The sequence below is a fragment of the Corvus cornix genome, chromosome 17 (genome assembly GCF_000738735.6).
Source record: "Corvus cornix cornix isolate S_Up_H32 chromosome 17, ASM73873v5, whole genome shotgun sequence".
Classification (NCBI taxonomy): domain Eukaryota; kingdom Metazoa; phylum Chordata; class Aves; order Passeriformes; family Corvidae; genus Corvus; species Corvus cornix.
In genome coordinates this window covers 3005918-3021992 of record NC_046346.1, presented here as the reverse complement: position 1 = coordinate 3021992, position 16075 = coordinate 3005918, and the positions used below count along the sequence as shown (strand labels likewise).

The 16075-nt window shown below is 57.0% G+C and overlaps 1 protein-coding gene across 2 annotated transcripts in view; it reads left to right on the top strand.

Moving 5' to 3' along the window:
- Window positions 1–3549: 3549 nt before the first annotated feature.
- OLFM1 (olfactomedin 1) overlaps window positions 3550–16075 on the top strand; it is a 32323-nt gene continuing 19797 nt past the window's right edge. Inside the window, exon 1 of one of the 2 annotated variants that reach the window (XM_010397803.3) lies at window positions 3550–4166. In XM_010397803.3, the coding sequence (XP_010396105.1) occupies window positions 4101–4166 (66 nt within the window). In that variant the 5' untranslated portion in view covers window positions 3550–4100. Of the gene's footprint in view, window positions 4167–14631; window positions 15103–16075 lie in introns of those variants that run through there. The other variant, XM_039561496.1, reaches the window with a different exon arrangement.

Here is a 16075-nt window from a genome sequence, read left to right as displayed (position 1 = left end):
CCACTCCTGAGCAGGGAGGTGAAGAGCTGCACAGAATGAGAGATGTTGGCTTTAAAAATAAACCCCCATGCCATGATTTCAGAGCTGGGTATGCTCCTTGCTTTTCATTCCCATCCCCACTGCCCCTTTTGGGGGCAGTTTGAATCCCCAGTGCTGAGGGACCAAGTGAAAATGCATGGAAGTGGCTTTGTCTAACCCCAAACCAAGAGATCAGGTCCAAGAGAAGGTGATAAATCTGTGGAATTTGCCTGAAATCAGCTGAAATTGCTGAGCTCCAGGGTATGGGTGGATCCTGAGCTTTACCTCAGCTCCTTCCCTCCTAACAACTCTCTTCAGGACCTGGAGGTGTTGTCACCTTCCTGCCTTGGCTAATCCATGACTTTTCCATGCCATCCTCATGCTCTGTGCATGTCCAGAGGCTCTCCTGTGGTGGTGAAGGTGAGGAGGGACAACCCCAGGCACCGGAGGCTCTGGCAGGAGGATCCTGTGGGTGAAAACAGCCCCCAGGAGCAGAGAGAGAGCTCAGCACAGGGAGCTCTGCCAGGAGCCACGGCCTGTGCCCATCCCTGAGCCCACCTGCATGGAATGGGCTGTTGGGGGGATCACACAGCTCTGAATTCCTCAGGGATGCATTTCCCAGTCCCCCAGGGTCAGATTGTGCCAAACCATCCCCATGTGTGGAATGAGAGCTCCCAGAGGGCTCCTTGCAGCGAGTCCTCCTGTCACATACCCTGAGGCCCCATGACATTGATGCTCCTGCCTGGCAGCCCTGACATGTTTCTGACAAAGGGATCGATGCTTTGGGTCTGTTTGGAAAATCAATTCAGCACTGGGCAGCCCTTGAAGGAGCTCCATCAGAATATCAGGAGAGCCAGCAGACCTGGGAGGGGACAAACTCCATCCAGGAGTGATGAGCAGGGGAAGGCTCTGCAGGTTCCCAGCACAGAGGAAGGGGCTGCCTGCTGTCCCCTGCCATCTCCCGATGTCCCCTGCTGTCCCCTGCCCTCCCCTGCTATCCCCTGATGTCCCCTGCTGTCCCATTCTGTGTCCTGGCAGCTGCTCCAGAGGACAGCAGGATCCGGAGAGCAAAGCTCCTCATCCTATCCATCAAGAAGAGAAAGCAGCTGTGCTTTTCTCTCCTCTCCTCCATCACACAGCGAGAGTTTCATGGGAGGAACCTCTCCCTTCATTTCTGGAGGAGCAGGGATGCAGCTCCTGGCTCTGGTTTAACTGGTGCAGAGGGCACTGTGCCTTCAGCTGAGTTATTTCACAGCCTGATTTTCCTCCCCTGAGGGAAAGAAAAAAAACCCAGGCCCTATTTCTACTCCAAACTGTGGACTCTCGCTTTGCCTTTTTCTTTCTTTTTTTTTTTTTTTTAAGGAGATAAAAGAGCCTTCATGTACAGAAAGCTTCCCCCAGGCAGCCTCCTCCCAGCCCTCCCTTTTCCCGGGGAAAAAGCCGGAGCCTCTTTAGTCGCACTCCATGGGCAGAGGTTCTCCAGACCTTGAACTCCTTCCAAATTTCGAGGAGGTACTTTTCAAAGTCTGGGGAAGACACTGTGGGAATCAAAAGATCTGAGCTGTGCTCCCACTGGGCAATTTTTTTTTTGCCGTTTATTTCTCTTGGTTTCTCTGATTTCTGTCCTGGGAGCGGAGCTCCCTGGGGCAGGGCTCTTCCCTGGAGGAAGGACCAGGCAGGGCCTCACCCTCTGGAGCTCCAGTTCGATCATGAGGCTGTTGACACAAATTCAGAAATACTTCAAAAGATGAATAAATTAAACAAATTGCAGGGCTGATGCTTCTGCCCGAGTGCAAGCCATGAAGGTCAATAAAACTGGATATGTACAAAACCAAAGGAGGGGGGAAAAAAGGGATTCCCCTTTGGGAATATGCAGTTGGTGCCTTGGAAAAAGTTCATTTCAGAGCCTTGTCTGTGGAAAACAAGGTGGGGTTTCTTCTTTGAGGTCTAAACCACCCAAATTGAAAGCACCCTCCATGGGCACAACAATTTCAGGTGAAGTTGAGCTCGTTTGTTGAACATTTTTGTGTGAAGGGAGCTCTCATTGCTGCCTTCTGCCTCTCCCTGATCTATTTTCAGCCCTGGGAGCTCCAGCTGCACCTGGAGCCTCTGGAGCTGCATCAGCCCCGTGCTGCCTCTGCCTCGTGGGTTAATGAGAAGCTGCTCAGGTGGGTTTTGAAGGCACTTTAAACAGAGAAATCCCCACAGAGGCACGTGGAACTCGCTACTCCTCCTCCTTCCTCTGAATTTTGGGGATTTTTTTTGCCCTCCTGTGATCCCTGCCTGTGGTAATCAAACACCTCCCGAGGTGCCAGGGGAGGAGGTGTTCAAACCCTGTCGCTCCACTGATGCTTTTGGCCTCGTTGTGCTGCTCTTCATAAAGTCAAGAGGAGTTTAATGCTTTTTTTAAAAGCCCTCAGCTTTTATGGGCTCTAGAGGATCAACCTTAAAGGCAGGTGCTGAGGGGAGTGTCTCAGGGGGGATCTCTGTGGGATAGTCAGACATTCCAGCTCCCCATAGCTGCTCCCTGGGCTGCCTGTTCCAAGCTCACTGTAAAGGGATGGGATGATTTCCCATCTGGAGCTGCTAGGACCCTCCTAGGAGGGCTGGGACAACTTTCCCTTGGATATTTGCTCATGGGAACATGCAGAAAGCTTTTTCCAGTTTGTTTTCAGCCATTTGTCCCCACAGAGGCTCAGTCACAATGCTGCAAATTTCCTGGTCCCTGCTGAATTCTGTGATCCCAGGATTAGGAAAGGGCCCCGTGTCAGCTCATCCCTACAGAGATCCCATGTCCTGCTCCAGTCCCAAGGGCTCCAGGTGAAGAAACCCTGGAGTAATCAACGGGGGAAATCCTCTTGTGGGGCCTCTGCTAATTGTGGGCAAGGAATTTCTGTTGTGTTATTAAATAATCACTGAGAGACGATCTCTGGAGCAGGGGGGTGATGCTTTTCACCTGCAGCACTGCACACAAGAAGATTTCATAACATTTATGAGCTCCTGGAAGAAACTGGGGTTTGGAAAGCACGCAGAGGGGTGTGAGAGAGAGAGAAATGAGGGAGAAGCAGCCCCTTGGGGAGGGGAAGAACCCAGTGTGGGGTGGGCACTGCCCGCAGCCCCTGGGGCACCCACCTGCAGGTGAGGATGCTCTGTGACAAAGGATCCTCACATCCTCCCGCTGCCTGAAATTCCTCTGGAGCTGAGCCTGGCAGAGGATGGAGCTCGGAGCCTCCCCGGGGGGTTGGTTTGGGAGTTTGGGGTTGGTATTTTGGGGGGGATCAGATCCCTGGGCACCCTCCCGCTGCTCTGAGGGATCCCCGGAGATCGGGGGGAGGGCGGGGAGGGGGTTAGAGAGGGAATTAAAAACGGGGCTAAAGATGGAATTAAGGAGGGGGTTAAGGATGGGGTTAAGGATGGGTTTAACCCCCTGCTCCCCGCGGGGTCCCCGCAGCCTCACCGGTGCTCCCGCGGCTGCTTTTCCCCCTCTCCCTTTGCCGTGTTTAGTTAAATTTCCCCCGCCTTACTTGATGTCACATCCTGTTCCACAGCCATCCCCTGCTAGTAGCCAGCCCTACCAATTCCTTTCTTTTTTCCTTTTTTTTTTTTTTTTTTTTAAATCCCTGTCCTCTCCCCATCACCCCCCTTTTCCAGGCAAACTTTTGGCAATAGCAGAGATAATCATTGCGTGCTCCGCTGAATTTCTCTTCGCAAATGTCTTTGGAGCAGGGGAGCCATTAAAAAAAAAAAAATTAAATAAATTACCAGACAGTCAGCACCGAGAGCAGAGGAGAGAAACTGGGATCCCAATAAATATGCAAAGTGAAGGCTCTGCTGAGCAGATTTCTGGCATCGCTTCCCGAGGGTGCTGAGAGCCACCCGCAAAATCAGGCTGATTTTTTGGGTTTTAGGGCTTTTTTTTTTTTTAATCGCGTTTTGTTGTCTATATTTTTTTTTAAATTTTTTTTAAATTAAAATATTAATAAGAATAAAGGAGTGAGGAGGCAGCGAGGCTCGGGGACGGCGCAGGGGAGGCTCGCCCGGAGGTGATCTGTATGCGAGGTGCCTAGAACGGGGTGCGAGAGATGCAACCGGCAAGCAAGCTGCTGACCCTCTGCTTCCTCATCCTGATGGGCACAGAACTCACCCAAGTAGGTCCATCTCTTCCTTTCCCCACTCCCCCTCCTCCTCTCCCTTTCTCCCCAACGCCATTTTCTGCTAAACCTCGAGAGCACGGAAGAAAGCTGCCGGGAGAATGCTGCACCTGCCGTGCCGCCCCTTCCCCCGGGCATCACCTGTGCCCAGCCCGCCGCGCTCGGGGACCCTCGGCGCCGGGGTGGGGGCACAGGGCGAGGGGGGGGCTCGGGCTGTGGGACCCCCGAGATGGGCAGAGAAGGGGCTGCCCCATGGCGGGGTGGCGGGGACCGCCTTCCCCGGCCCCACTTGCGGGAACGTGGCGGGGCCGGAGGGGCTGCGGGACCCCTGCGCCGGGCTCGGGCTCGGCCAAGTTGGGAGCTGCTGTCCCGGGTGGCCACGGGGACGAGGTGGCGGTGCTGGGTGGCTGTCCCTGCTCGGCACCCCCACCCCTCACCCCGCCGGCTCCTCGTGTGGGGGTAGCTGTGCTGGTTTTAGGTGACATTTAAATGTCCCTTGATGTTTCCATCTGTGACAGCTTTGTGGGAGACGGGAGCAGCTTATTAGTCCCCCTCTCCCCGCTCCTCCTGCTTTTTTTTTTGCCTGGATTTTCGTGCTTTTCTTCCCTGTCCCGGCCCCTGGACTGAGTGAGGCGTGGGGTTGTGGGGGGAGGAAAGGAGGCACCCAAAAGCCATCCCTTGCAAGTGGAATTAAAACTCCATTTGACTTCTTGAGGCTGACTGGGGAGAGGCAGGCAGGGTGATTGTCTTTTGGGTTTGTGGTTTTTTTCACCAGTCGCTGAGGAAAGGAAGAAAAAAGTAATTGCAAGAGGATGCTCTAGATTGTGGGGTTAATCGTGGTGCTGCCTGGAAGCGAAGAAAAAAAAAAGAAAGAAAGAAAGAAAAAGCAGCTATAAATAGGAGGGGAATGGAGGCTTCTTAATGTAGGAGCAATTAGCAGCTGGGCTCTCATCCTGGATGCTTTATGGAGATTATTTTTCCCTTTCTCCCAGTGACAAAGCTCTCCCTGTCCCTGCCCTACTGCTGAAGTTTGAGCCGCCGAAGCCTTTTGGCTTCGCACCCTCCGAGGATTTCTGCTGCCCCCAGCAAGGAGAGCACAGAGCTGCCTTAATTGCACGGAGCCCTCCGGAGAAAGGCTGAGCAGCCCGGAATGTGGGGCGGGCAAGTGGGGGGGAAGCCGAGAAAGCCAGGGGCTGTGTGGATGAGGAGGGTGGGGAGGAAGCAGAGCTCTGAGGGAGAAGCCCATTGTGTGTGAGGAAGCCGGGGCCGTGCGCATGCGCCGCGCTGGACAAAGAGCCAGGACCACCAGCACAGCGGCTCCTGGCCACCAGGGCATGGCCAGTGGTGGCCACAGTGCCAAGGGGGTGACAGGGCTGTCACTTGCCTCGCTGCCCCTCCAGCTTCCCCAGGGCTCACCCGCACGGCCTGGGCAGCCGGGTGGTGTCACCCCCTTATCGGCCTTGTCAGCGTGGCTGTGCTCTTGCGGGGGGGGGGGGTGTTTTTCCAAAGAAAATCCAAGGATGCCGCCCTGCCCGGCTGCTTTCTCCTTTCCCTGCTTCCTCTGTGACTGCAGCACCGCAACTTTGGCAGCAACTTTCAGCCGGGGTGGGCACGGGGAACCCAACCCAACCCAGCCCAGCCCGCCCTGGGCTGGGGCTGAGCGCCCTGCCCTGATGGAGGCAGGAGGTTTGAGCCCCTGCTAAAGCCTGGCTTTGCTGAGCCGTCCTGCTGGGGCCGGGTTCAGCTCTGCAGTGCCCACCTGGGCAGGTGACCGTGTCCTGCCAGGCCGTGCGGAGCTCCCCCGCCCCGCTGCCTGCTGGCTCGCCTGGCACTGCAGAGCCCTGCCGGAGTTTCAGCGGCTCCTTGCTGTGGCACAGCTGCCAGATGCAATCCCCAAAAACGCCTTTCAGCCCGGGCACCGCCCAGCTCTGTGTCCTCCGGGGTTAATTCCGTGCCAGGCTCAGTCTCCATCACGCGTGGGGTTCCCTCCCGTGCCCTACAGAGATTCCACGGCCGGGGAGGAAGGGTGGAGGGTCGGGGCAGAGAGGTTGCTGATGGAGGCAGCTTTCCCTGCTGATACAGAAAGTGCTGCTGTCCCCTCCTGTCCCTCCCTGCAGTGACAGTGACAGGCCAGCTCGCAAGGGAGAAGAAATGGCTCTTAAACGGGGCTGGAGGGGTGAGCACGGGCCTGTCCTTCCAGTGGGGTGCTGGGGAAGCTCTCCTGGAGGGAAGGGAGTTGTCTGCAAGGTGTGAGTGCTGCCATCGCCTCGGGTGGTCCCCCAGATGGGAGGAAGGATGCTGAGGGCTGCACCCCCACTTTGGTGGGGGCTTGGAGGCCTTGCTGAGGTGGGTGTGTGAAACGAGGGGGGAGCTGCCCCTAAACCCCCCCAGTTCTTTGTCCTGTCCCTCAATCCCCTCCTGGGCAGGGCTGAGGGCATGCCAGGAACTCAGAGTGAGACCTGCACAAGGCTCTGGGATTTCAGAGGTCTCCTGAGTTGCTTTGTGCCTTGCCTCACCTCTCCACGGGTCAGAATCAAATCCTGAAATGACCCATTTTGGCTGGGCAGAGGGGCTGGATTCGGGGTGCTGTCATTCATGGGGCGCGGAGGTGCTTTGGGCACCCTGGGGTGCAGCCCCTGGCTCTGGCCATGCCCACAACCATGGGCAGGGCCTTCCTGGGCAAAGTGTGGGGTTTCCTCTCCTCGTCCTCTTCTTGGGGACACCCAGGGCTTCTTGGGGACACTCCTGGTGTCCATGAAGGAGCAGAGCCAACTTCTGCTCTCCAAGGATCTGCCTGTGGTGTGCTGCCAGGAGGGCAGAGCTTGGGGCTGCTGTGGATGATCAGCAGAGGGGGGCTGGGATGCCAGCAGCTGTCTGTCTGTCTGTCTGACCTGTCCTTCTGCCCTTTTGCTGGGATATTTCACTGAGAACCTCCTGGCATTCCTCAAAGTTTCCTCCGGTGCTCCCAGATCCCCCACCCCAGTAATTATGGGAGCCACACAGGAAGCAACACCTTCCTGGAGCAGGCAGGTATGAAACATTTAGGGCTTATGCAAGGGGAAAAAAAAATCCATAAAAATATTAATTATATTAATTTAGCCATTGATTTTCATAAAAGCACCTCAGGTCCCTCTCAGAGCTGTTTGCAGGGGAAGGGAGAGCCGTGCCAGGGCTCAGCAATGCCCAGCCCAGCTCCCTTCTGCCCATGGAGAACTTCCCAGTGCCCAGTTTGGTGCCCAGGCTCTCTGGTGCCAGTCTCTCAGGGAGACACGTGGAAAGGGGGTAGGATTAAGCTGCAAATCTGCAGCCTGGAACAGGAGGCAGCTGCCTCGTCTCATAAACCAATTTGTGTCTCGTCTCGCTAACTTCAGCTCAAACCAATAAAAACGAGAGGTAATTTCCAGCCCTGGGTTGTATTTATTGCTCGAGTTATCAGTCCTTGTAATCAGTATTAGCATCATACGTAATACAAAACTAATTACTATCAGAGGGAATTAAGCAGAGGAGGGCTGCACACGGTGCTGGCAGCGGGGAAAGCTCCTTCTGGAGTTGGGAGGGAGAAGCGTTGTCTTGGCTCTGCTCTGGTGGAGCTACCAACAAAAGGGAACAAGGCAGGGACAGCCCAGGAGTGCCCAGCTGGGATTTGTGGCCTGTCAGGCTTTTTGGGATACCTGTGAGGATGGCCCAGTTAGGCAGGGGACCAGTCAGGCACCAGCAAATCCCAAACGGGGGGGAAGAGCAGCTGCAAGTCCTGATTTTCCTGCTTTTGTAGGCTGTAGCTGTTGGTTGTTCCTGCTCTCCTGGAGCTGAGCCCTGCTCCCAGTCTCCAGACTGACTTTAGTCAGAGTCTTGACCCTTTTTCTGTTCTCAGGGCCCCTTTTTCTCTGCTCAGAACCCCTTTTCTCTGCTCAGAACCCAAGTCCTGATTCCCAGCCCGCCCTTATGCTGGAAGGATAACAGTGGGACAATACCAGGATTCAGCCCTGGGCCAGGAGCAGAGCTGTGCTTTCTAGAAAGCGAGACCCAGAGCAATTCTTCCCTGGGAAGTCACTCTGTGACTGGAGGCGCGTGCCTGACCCAGGGAAATGTGCCAGAAACATCCTCCTCCCCAACCACAGCATCCAAAACCAGGAACCTGGGAAAGCTGGGCTGGCTTTGATGGCTCTGCTCTGCCCCAGAGGCTCTGACAGGTCTTGGCACCTGCTGGGAGATCCTGGGCTTAAAGTCAACAGCAGCTTTAGCTAAACGCAGGTTTAGTGACATGAAGCCCTGTGAAGGGGATGTTTCCTTCCAGAGTTCTTTCTCCCAAAGGAAAGGAGATGTTTTGGAGTGTTTTTCATGCAGGGGTAGGGAGTGTCCAGAGCTGGGAGTTCACTTTGCTGCCTGATCCCAAAATGTGGCTGCTCCTGGAGTCAGCCACAGTTTTCACTTGGAGCTCTACCAGGAGTGATCCCCTTCATCGTAGTCACTCTCTGGCATCTTAAATTACCACTTTCTTTCCTTCTTCACTTTTATTTTCTGTCCATTTCTACCCTCCCATGATGAGAGGAAAAGCCCCCTCTGCGATGTGACAGCGTCCAGTGAGGTTTGTGCGAGTGGTGGTGGCACAAGAGTGACAAAAACCAGGCAAAAAAAACCCAGGATGTTTGGAAGTGCGACCCAAAAATGAGGGAAACCCGATGCCATTTATAGCTGTGGCAGCTGAGACCTGCTGGGGTACAGGTGCCCCATGGCAGACACAGCAGAGGTTGTGCTGTGCCCCAGAGGGGAGGGGTACAAAGGGTTTGTTCCCTCAGGAGGGTGTGGCTTCCCAGCTGCCCCCCAGGACAGGCTGGAGGCATTTTGGATACCTCCTCCAAAAGGGAATGAGGGATGAAAGGGTTATTAAGAGATGAGAAACATCCTCCTTCTGCCCAGAGCAGAGTCCAGGCCTGTCCCCATATGGGCAGAAAGCAGAGGGCACAGAGACCCCCAGGGCAGGGCCAGGCTTAGGGTTAGAGGTTTTTTTTCCCCCTTGCAGAAGCCCTAAATGTTCCATACCTGCCTGCTCCAGGAAGGTGTTGCTTCCTGTGTGGATCCCATAATTACCGGGGTGGTGGATGTGGCAGCACCACACTGCTCTTGAGGAAACTTTGAGGAATGCCAGGAGGTTCTCAGTGAAATATCCCAGCAAAAGGGCAGAAGGACAGGTCAGACAGACAGACAGCAGTTGGCCAGGCTGGCATCTCTGTCTCCTCAGCATTGAGCCCCTGCCCAGCATCCCTCAGCACCCCGCAGCCCTCAGCAGCTCTGTGGTGCCAGAGGGCACAGCCCCTCAGCCTAGTTTTTGGGGTTTTTTTGGGTTCTCTCCACCCCACAGCTCGCCTGCCCCCTGCACACCCCTTGGGGTGCAGAAGCTCCTGGCACAGGGGCAGGCTGGCATCGATCAGGAATCCAGGAGGGATGGAAAGGGTCAGTGGAGGCAGAAAATTCTCCAAAGGGATGGTTCAGAGCCGCTCCAGCAGCTGCAGGAGGGAGGAAAATCTCAATCCAAGCATTTAATGAGGATCCCAGAAGTTCCACAGCCAGGTCCTCCCAGAGAGGACAGACCCCAGAGTGCCCAGCCCACCCCACAGGTGTCCAGGATGGAGAGGAGGAGCTGGAAAGAGCAGGAGCTGGGCTGTACCACACACCACAGAGCGACCCTTACAGTGCCCGGCCAAACTCCCGAGTCCTGTGCTGCCAGGACAGGAGCTGCCAGCCCTGGGAAGGGCACTGCCCTCATGGGGCAGCCAGCTCAGCTGGCCTCATCCTCCTGGGGCGTCACCTGAGGTGTCCCCAAGGCTCCCCGAGCCAGCTGGGAGCACCAGCAAGGTTTGGGGTGCGTTTTAGAGCAGCTCCCTTCCTCCCACCGTGCAGGCAACAGGAATTCTCTGCTCGGGGTGCCTGGATACCATCCCCAGCAGAACTTGGGAGCAACAGGAGCTTCGGCACCTCTTCTCTGAACCAGCCAGGAGAGGGAGACAGCGACCGCCGTGTCCCGCACGCTGCCAGCCGGGGATTGTCCCCGCTCGCACACCTTGACCCTCGCAGGGCTGCTGTGGGCACAGAGCCGCGCTCTGCGTTATCCCTTCCCGGCAGCGGAATTTTCCACCAGGCAGCTGTTTTGGAAAACCCTGTTCCCCGCTTTTATCTCCCGTCGCTGTTCTTTCTCTGCTCGGAATATATGAATGCCAAAAGGATCTTTTGTTCCTCGAGCAGTTCTTTTCTTTCCCTGCTGTTTGCTCTCTGCTGGCAGCAGGAGAGGGGTGGAGGGGGCAGTCCTGGAGCCCCTCTTTTTTTGGGGGGCGCTCGTGGGAGGGGACGCAGAGCCAGTGCACGGGGACAACAAAAACAGTGACAGCAGAAGGGTTTTCTCGTGCAAAAACCCCGAAGTGCCCAGGAGAAAGGTGAGCTCCACCAGCTCAGCAGGAGTGGGGCTGGAGGGGTTCCTGCAGCTGTGGTGATGGGAAGTTGCTTTTTAAGGATCGATATCCAGCTGTGCTCTGCAAAGCCCCATCAGGTCAAACAGGGTCACCTGAGTTTCTTCCTTCTTGGTTTCGTCCTTGTTTCTGCTGTTGTGCTTCAGCATGAGGAGAGGCAGGTCTCCCACATCAAATTCATTGGATTTTTGGTCAGTTTATTAATTTTTTTGCCATGCTGGGCTTTTAAAACCAGGCCGATGATTGGGGTGAGGCAGAGTCTCTGTGCTTGCACATCACCTGTGTCAGGCACTGAGTGACAAAGGTCATTGTCATGCTTGATGCACCTCATCACACACCAGCAACCACCAATTCCTCCCTCTGCACAGCCCTTCATCCCTGAAAAAGGGAAACAGCAGCGTTCCTGGGAGCCTTTTTCCATCTTGGAGCAGCTGGAGTTGGCTCAGCTTCCATGGTCATGCCTTGGGGAAGGGTGGTGGCTCTCTGCCCCATGGGCTCAGGACCATCCTGCTCCTGGCAGGTTACTGATCCACTAAGAACTTCCTGAAAAGGTCTGGAAGAACATTTTGATGTCCCTTCCTTAACTCCCTTAATCTTGGCAGCAACAACAAAAAAAATTCCCCCCAAAGTGCTGCTTTTGATTCTTTCATTAACACTGAAAGCAGGAGAAAGAAAGAAAATCCCCTGGATTTCTCTCTCCCCCCATTATTACAGGTACAGCTCCTCTTTCAACTGACATGAAGGGCTTTTCTCCAGGGAAGCAGAGCAGCTCTGCCTCCCTCCACCTGCACGATCCATGGGAAAAGATTCCCAGTAATGGGCCCCCTCCTTAGCAGGGCCTTGTGGCTGCTGCTCCTCTCTCGGTGCTTTTCTGCCTGTTTGGGAGAGCTTTAATCATGGCAAAGCATTTGAAGGGAATGTGAATGAAATCACCTGCATGCACTGCTGGGAAATGAGGTTGCAGCCCAGGTGGGATCCAGGGCGAGGCACAGGAGTGATTCTTACCCCCACTGAATCCAGAACAGGGCACAGCAGTGCCTTTATTTAATATAATTTAATATAATGCCTTTATTTAATATAATTTAAATATTAAAGTGTCCATAGGACTAATTCCTTTGCATGTGTCTGGAGCAGACAAATACGAGGGATAAACTTCACTGACAAACTCTTTTCCTGAATGAACTCTGGGATGATTTAAGTGCAGCACTCGAGCGTTTGATATGATGGGAGATCAGAGAAGCAATCAGGGCCTGGGCTGCCACAGTGCTGAGCACAGCAGAAGCACCTGGGAGAGCAGCACAGGCTGAGCTGGAGCCAAGCTGGGATTCCTTCTAAAAGGTGCAATCCATCCAAGGGTTTTTTTGCCTAAGGAACTTGTTGCTGCACCCCTTGAAGCAGCTGCTGCGTGCTGACCCCACAGGTACCACACTGCACACCCAGCAGCAGTTTTGCTGTGCGATGCTGATGGTTGGGCTGCGAGAAGCTGATTCCATGGGGTGGAGGCAGTTTGTGTATTCCCAACACAGGACTGTGGGATTCGAAGGGCAGGAGGGTTTCCTTCGGGATTCCAGCAGCTTGCTGGCTCACCTGGATTGGAGCTGGGCAGGGTGAAAGGTAACAGGGATGGAGGGTGCTGGAAAGCGAGGGAAGGGATGGGATTTCAGCTGCTGCAGCCTGACACAAACCGGCTGCCAGTGCCCTGCTGTGCCACGGGCTTGTCACAGAGACAGGATCCGAGCTGGCATCAGCGCTCCTGCTCGAACTCATCTCGTGTTCTCCACCTGGTGGAATTGCTCAATGTGCTTTATTTCAGTGTGTTCCAGGAGCTCCCAGCTCTTCCTGCAGGAACAGCTCCACTGGGCTGTCCTGGTCCTGCTCCCTCTGCCCAGCCTGGCTGTGCTGGGATGATCCCACACCAAGGGCCACATCCCCAGTGAGGGATGAGGTCCTGGTGAGGTGGGACAGGCCAGCTCAGCAGGGATTGCATTTCGGGGCTTCCTGCTTCCCTGCTGGGGTGTGCTCTGTACATCACCTGGGTGCTGAGGAAGTACCAGTGGGTCAGGGCTTCGGGGTGCCCCTCAGATGTACCCCAGCCAGCTCCTGGGGAAGGGCTGTGAAGACACAGACCTCCAGGAATCCTTGCCCTTGGAAAAGCAGCTCTGGATGTGTCAGGTTTGGGGCTGGGCTGATCAGACTCCTGTGGGAATGTGGTGGCTCCTGGGACCAGCCAGGCTGGGGGTGCTGGGGTCATGGAACAGTTCAGGGTCTCCTGCACCCATGTCAAGGTTGGGGCTGTGCCAGCAAAGTGAGGGGTGTCACTCCTGCCCTCTGGAGAGAGACAGGGGATTCATTTCTGTGTTGCTTTGCCCAGGGAGTGTCAAGGTTCTCTCAGGGAAGGATGCACAGGAACTGCGGAGTTCTTGGTCAGAGATTTTGGTTCTGAAGTCACCAGGGCAGCTCTGGGACACCTGAGTGGTGACCAAGCCCAGGTGACATTCCAGGCTGGCCAGACAGGCTGTGTGCCCTTGGCATCCTTGGGTAGGGAATTCCTGTTCTGGGAATGAGGCGGGAGCAGGGACAGGGCAGGCAGGGCAGGCAGTGCGGTTTGGTTTCTCCTTCGTGCTGAGGACGTGCTGTCGTGGCAGGAGGTGACAATCGGGGGCGTGGGGGATGCTCTGACAGCCCACGGGGCTGGGGACAACAGGGGACCCGCAGGGGTCCCCCAGCCCGCGGGCCTGTGCGGGAGGGGTGCGGCCCTTGCGGGTGGCACCGCAGGGAACTGCTCCGGCTCCTCGTCCCCGCTGTGTCCCCGCTGTGTCCCCGCTGGGTCCCCGCTGTGTCCCCGCTGGGTCCCCGCGACCACCGAGGACCCCGGCCCGCAGCGCCGCCCGCAGCCGCCAGGGGGAGCCACAGCGCCGCCAGCGGGGGAGCCGCGCCCCCCCCAAACCCCTTCCACCTCCCCAAACCCCTTCCACCTCCCCAAACCCCCTTCCACCTCCCCAAAATCCCTTCCACCTCCCCAAACCCCTTCCACCTCCCCCAAACCCTTCCACCTCCCCAAAATCCCTTCCACCTCCCCCAAACCCCTTCCACCTCCCCAAAATCCCTTCCACCTCCCCAAACCCCTTCCACCTCCCCAAAATCCCTTCCACCTCCCCTAAATCCCTTCCACCTCCCCCAAATCCCTTCCACCTCCCCCAAATCCCTTCCACCTCCCCAAACCCCTTCCACCTCCCCAAAACCCCTTCCACCTCCTCCCCAAAACCCCTTCCACCTCCTCCCCAAAACCCTTCCACCTCCCCAAACCCCTTCCACCTCCCCAAATCCCTTCCACCTCCCCAAATCCCTTCCACCTCCCCCAAATCCCTTCCACCTCCTCCCCAAACCCCTTCCACCTCCTCCCCAAAATCCTTTCTGCCTCCTCTCCAATTCTTTCCCTCTCTCCTCATTCCTTTCCCCCCACCCCATTTATCCATCTCTTCAAATCTTCTTCTCTCTCCCCAGTTTTTCCCCCTTTCCCAAATCTTTTCCCCTCTCCCCAAACCTCTCTCCCTTCCCCAGGCCCGTTTGCCTCTGCTCAGTCCCCAATTCTTTCTCCTCAAACATTTTCTCTCCAAACCTTTCCTTCCCAATTCTTTTCCCTCTCTGCAAACCTTCTCTCCCAATTCTTCTCCCCAAATCTTTTCTCCCCATATCTTTTTTTTTCTCCTTCCCTCCACTCCCTGGTTCCCAAATCTTTTCTCCCAATTTTTCTTGTCTTCTTCCCTTCTCTCCCCTTTCCCCAGATCTCTTCTCCCCAAATTTTTTATCCCCAGATCTCTTATCTTCTCATCTTTTCTCCCCATATCCTTTCCTCCCTCCATCCTTCCACACCCCTTCCCCCAAACCTCTTCTCCCACTCTCTTCTCCCCAACCCTTTTCTCCCCTCCCTCCCTGCGCTCCCCCATCCCCAAACCTCCCTCCCTGTCCCCTCCCTCTCCCTCCCTCGCCCACCGCAGTGTCCTCGGCTGGTTGGGCGCTCCCTCCCGGTGCCGGCCCGCCCCGGTCCCGCCTCCTGCAGCCGCTCGCTCCGGCTGGGGCGCGCCCGGCGGCGGCGGGCGCAGGGAGCCAGCCCCGCTCGGTCCGGCTGCGGGCACAGCGGGCACAGCAGCGGCAGCAGCAGCAGCAGCAGCGCCGGGCAGGGCGGCGGGGCGGCGGAGGAGGACGATGGGCCGGCGGCGAGCGGCGGCGGCGGCCGGGGCGGCTGGCGCAGCCCGAACCCAGCGGCATGGAGCCCGGCGCCGGTGCAGAATGAAGGGTGCCTGCCGCCCCCCCCCGCAGACATGTCTGTGCCTTTACTCAAGATTGGAGTCGTCCTCAGCACCATGGCCATGATCACCAACTGGATGTCGCAGACGCTGCCCTCCCTCGTGGGGCTCAACACCACCAAACTCACGGCGGCCACGGGCGGCACCTTGGACCGCAGCACCGGAGTAAGTGCGGGGGGCGGCGGGGCACGGGAGGGCTGCCCCGGAGCGTCCCCGCATCCCGGAGCATCCCCGCATCCCGGAGCGTCCCCGCATCCCGGAGCGTCCCTGCGGCTGCTCCCCGCCGCCGCCCAGTCCCTCCCCGCCTGGGTGTCCCCCGGGCTGTCACATCTCTCCTTTCCCAGGTGTCCCAGTGGCCGTGGGGGTCCCTCCCTGCAGGAGCCGCAGCGCCCCGGGGAGGGGCAGGATCGCCGCCCCTCGGGGACATCGCCGCAAAGTGTCCCCCGCGGTGGTGCAGGAGCGGGGACGGGGCGGTGAGGGGCCGGGAGTGCTGGCAGGAGATGGAGTGGCGGTGCAGGGAGCATCTCTCCCCTCCTCTCCTCCGGTTCAGCCATCCCTCGTTCACGGCTGGGGGCGACCCGGCTGCCCCCTCCCGCATCGTCCCTGCAGCCAAAGAGATGCAAAGTTTCCCTCGTCGCCGCTGCGAAAGCCGCCGGGACAGCGGGTGCGAGTCCCGGGAGGCTCCTCCGCCTGCCTCCCTCCCCAGTCCGTCCTCGGTGCGACGGAGATGCAGCCGGGAAGTTGCCGTGTGTGGCGGTGGGGCTGGGCGTCCCCTGTCCCTGCTCTGCTGGAGGGCTGGGGCTGTGCCTGAGCTTCCCACTTTGGGAATGGCTGGGAAAACCATTCCCGTCTGTGTGTCTGTCTTCCCTGAGCAGGGAAAATCGGGCACCTTCCTCCTGCAGGCTGCACGCTCGTGCCTTCTGACGGAGCTCTGCTGTTGCAGCTCTGCTGTTCCCGGAGTATTTCGTGCCGTGGTTGTGCTGCTGAGTGAATGAAGCTGGGAATTTTTTTTCTTTTTCCATGTTACCAGGGTTTATGAGATCCATTTATTATTTCCACCCCCCCCGGTTGTTTGAAGCCAGGGAATCCAATTGTGCATCTGCCTGGGCATGTCTGTCACCGTGGGCATTTGCACGGT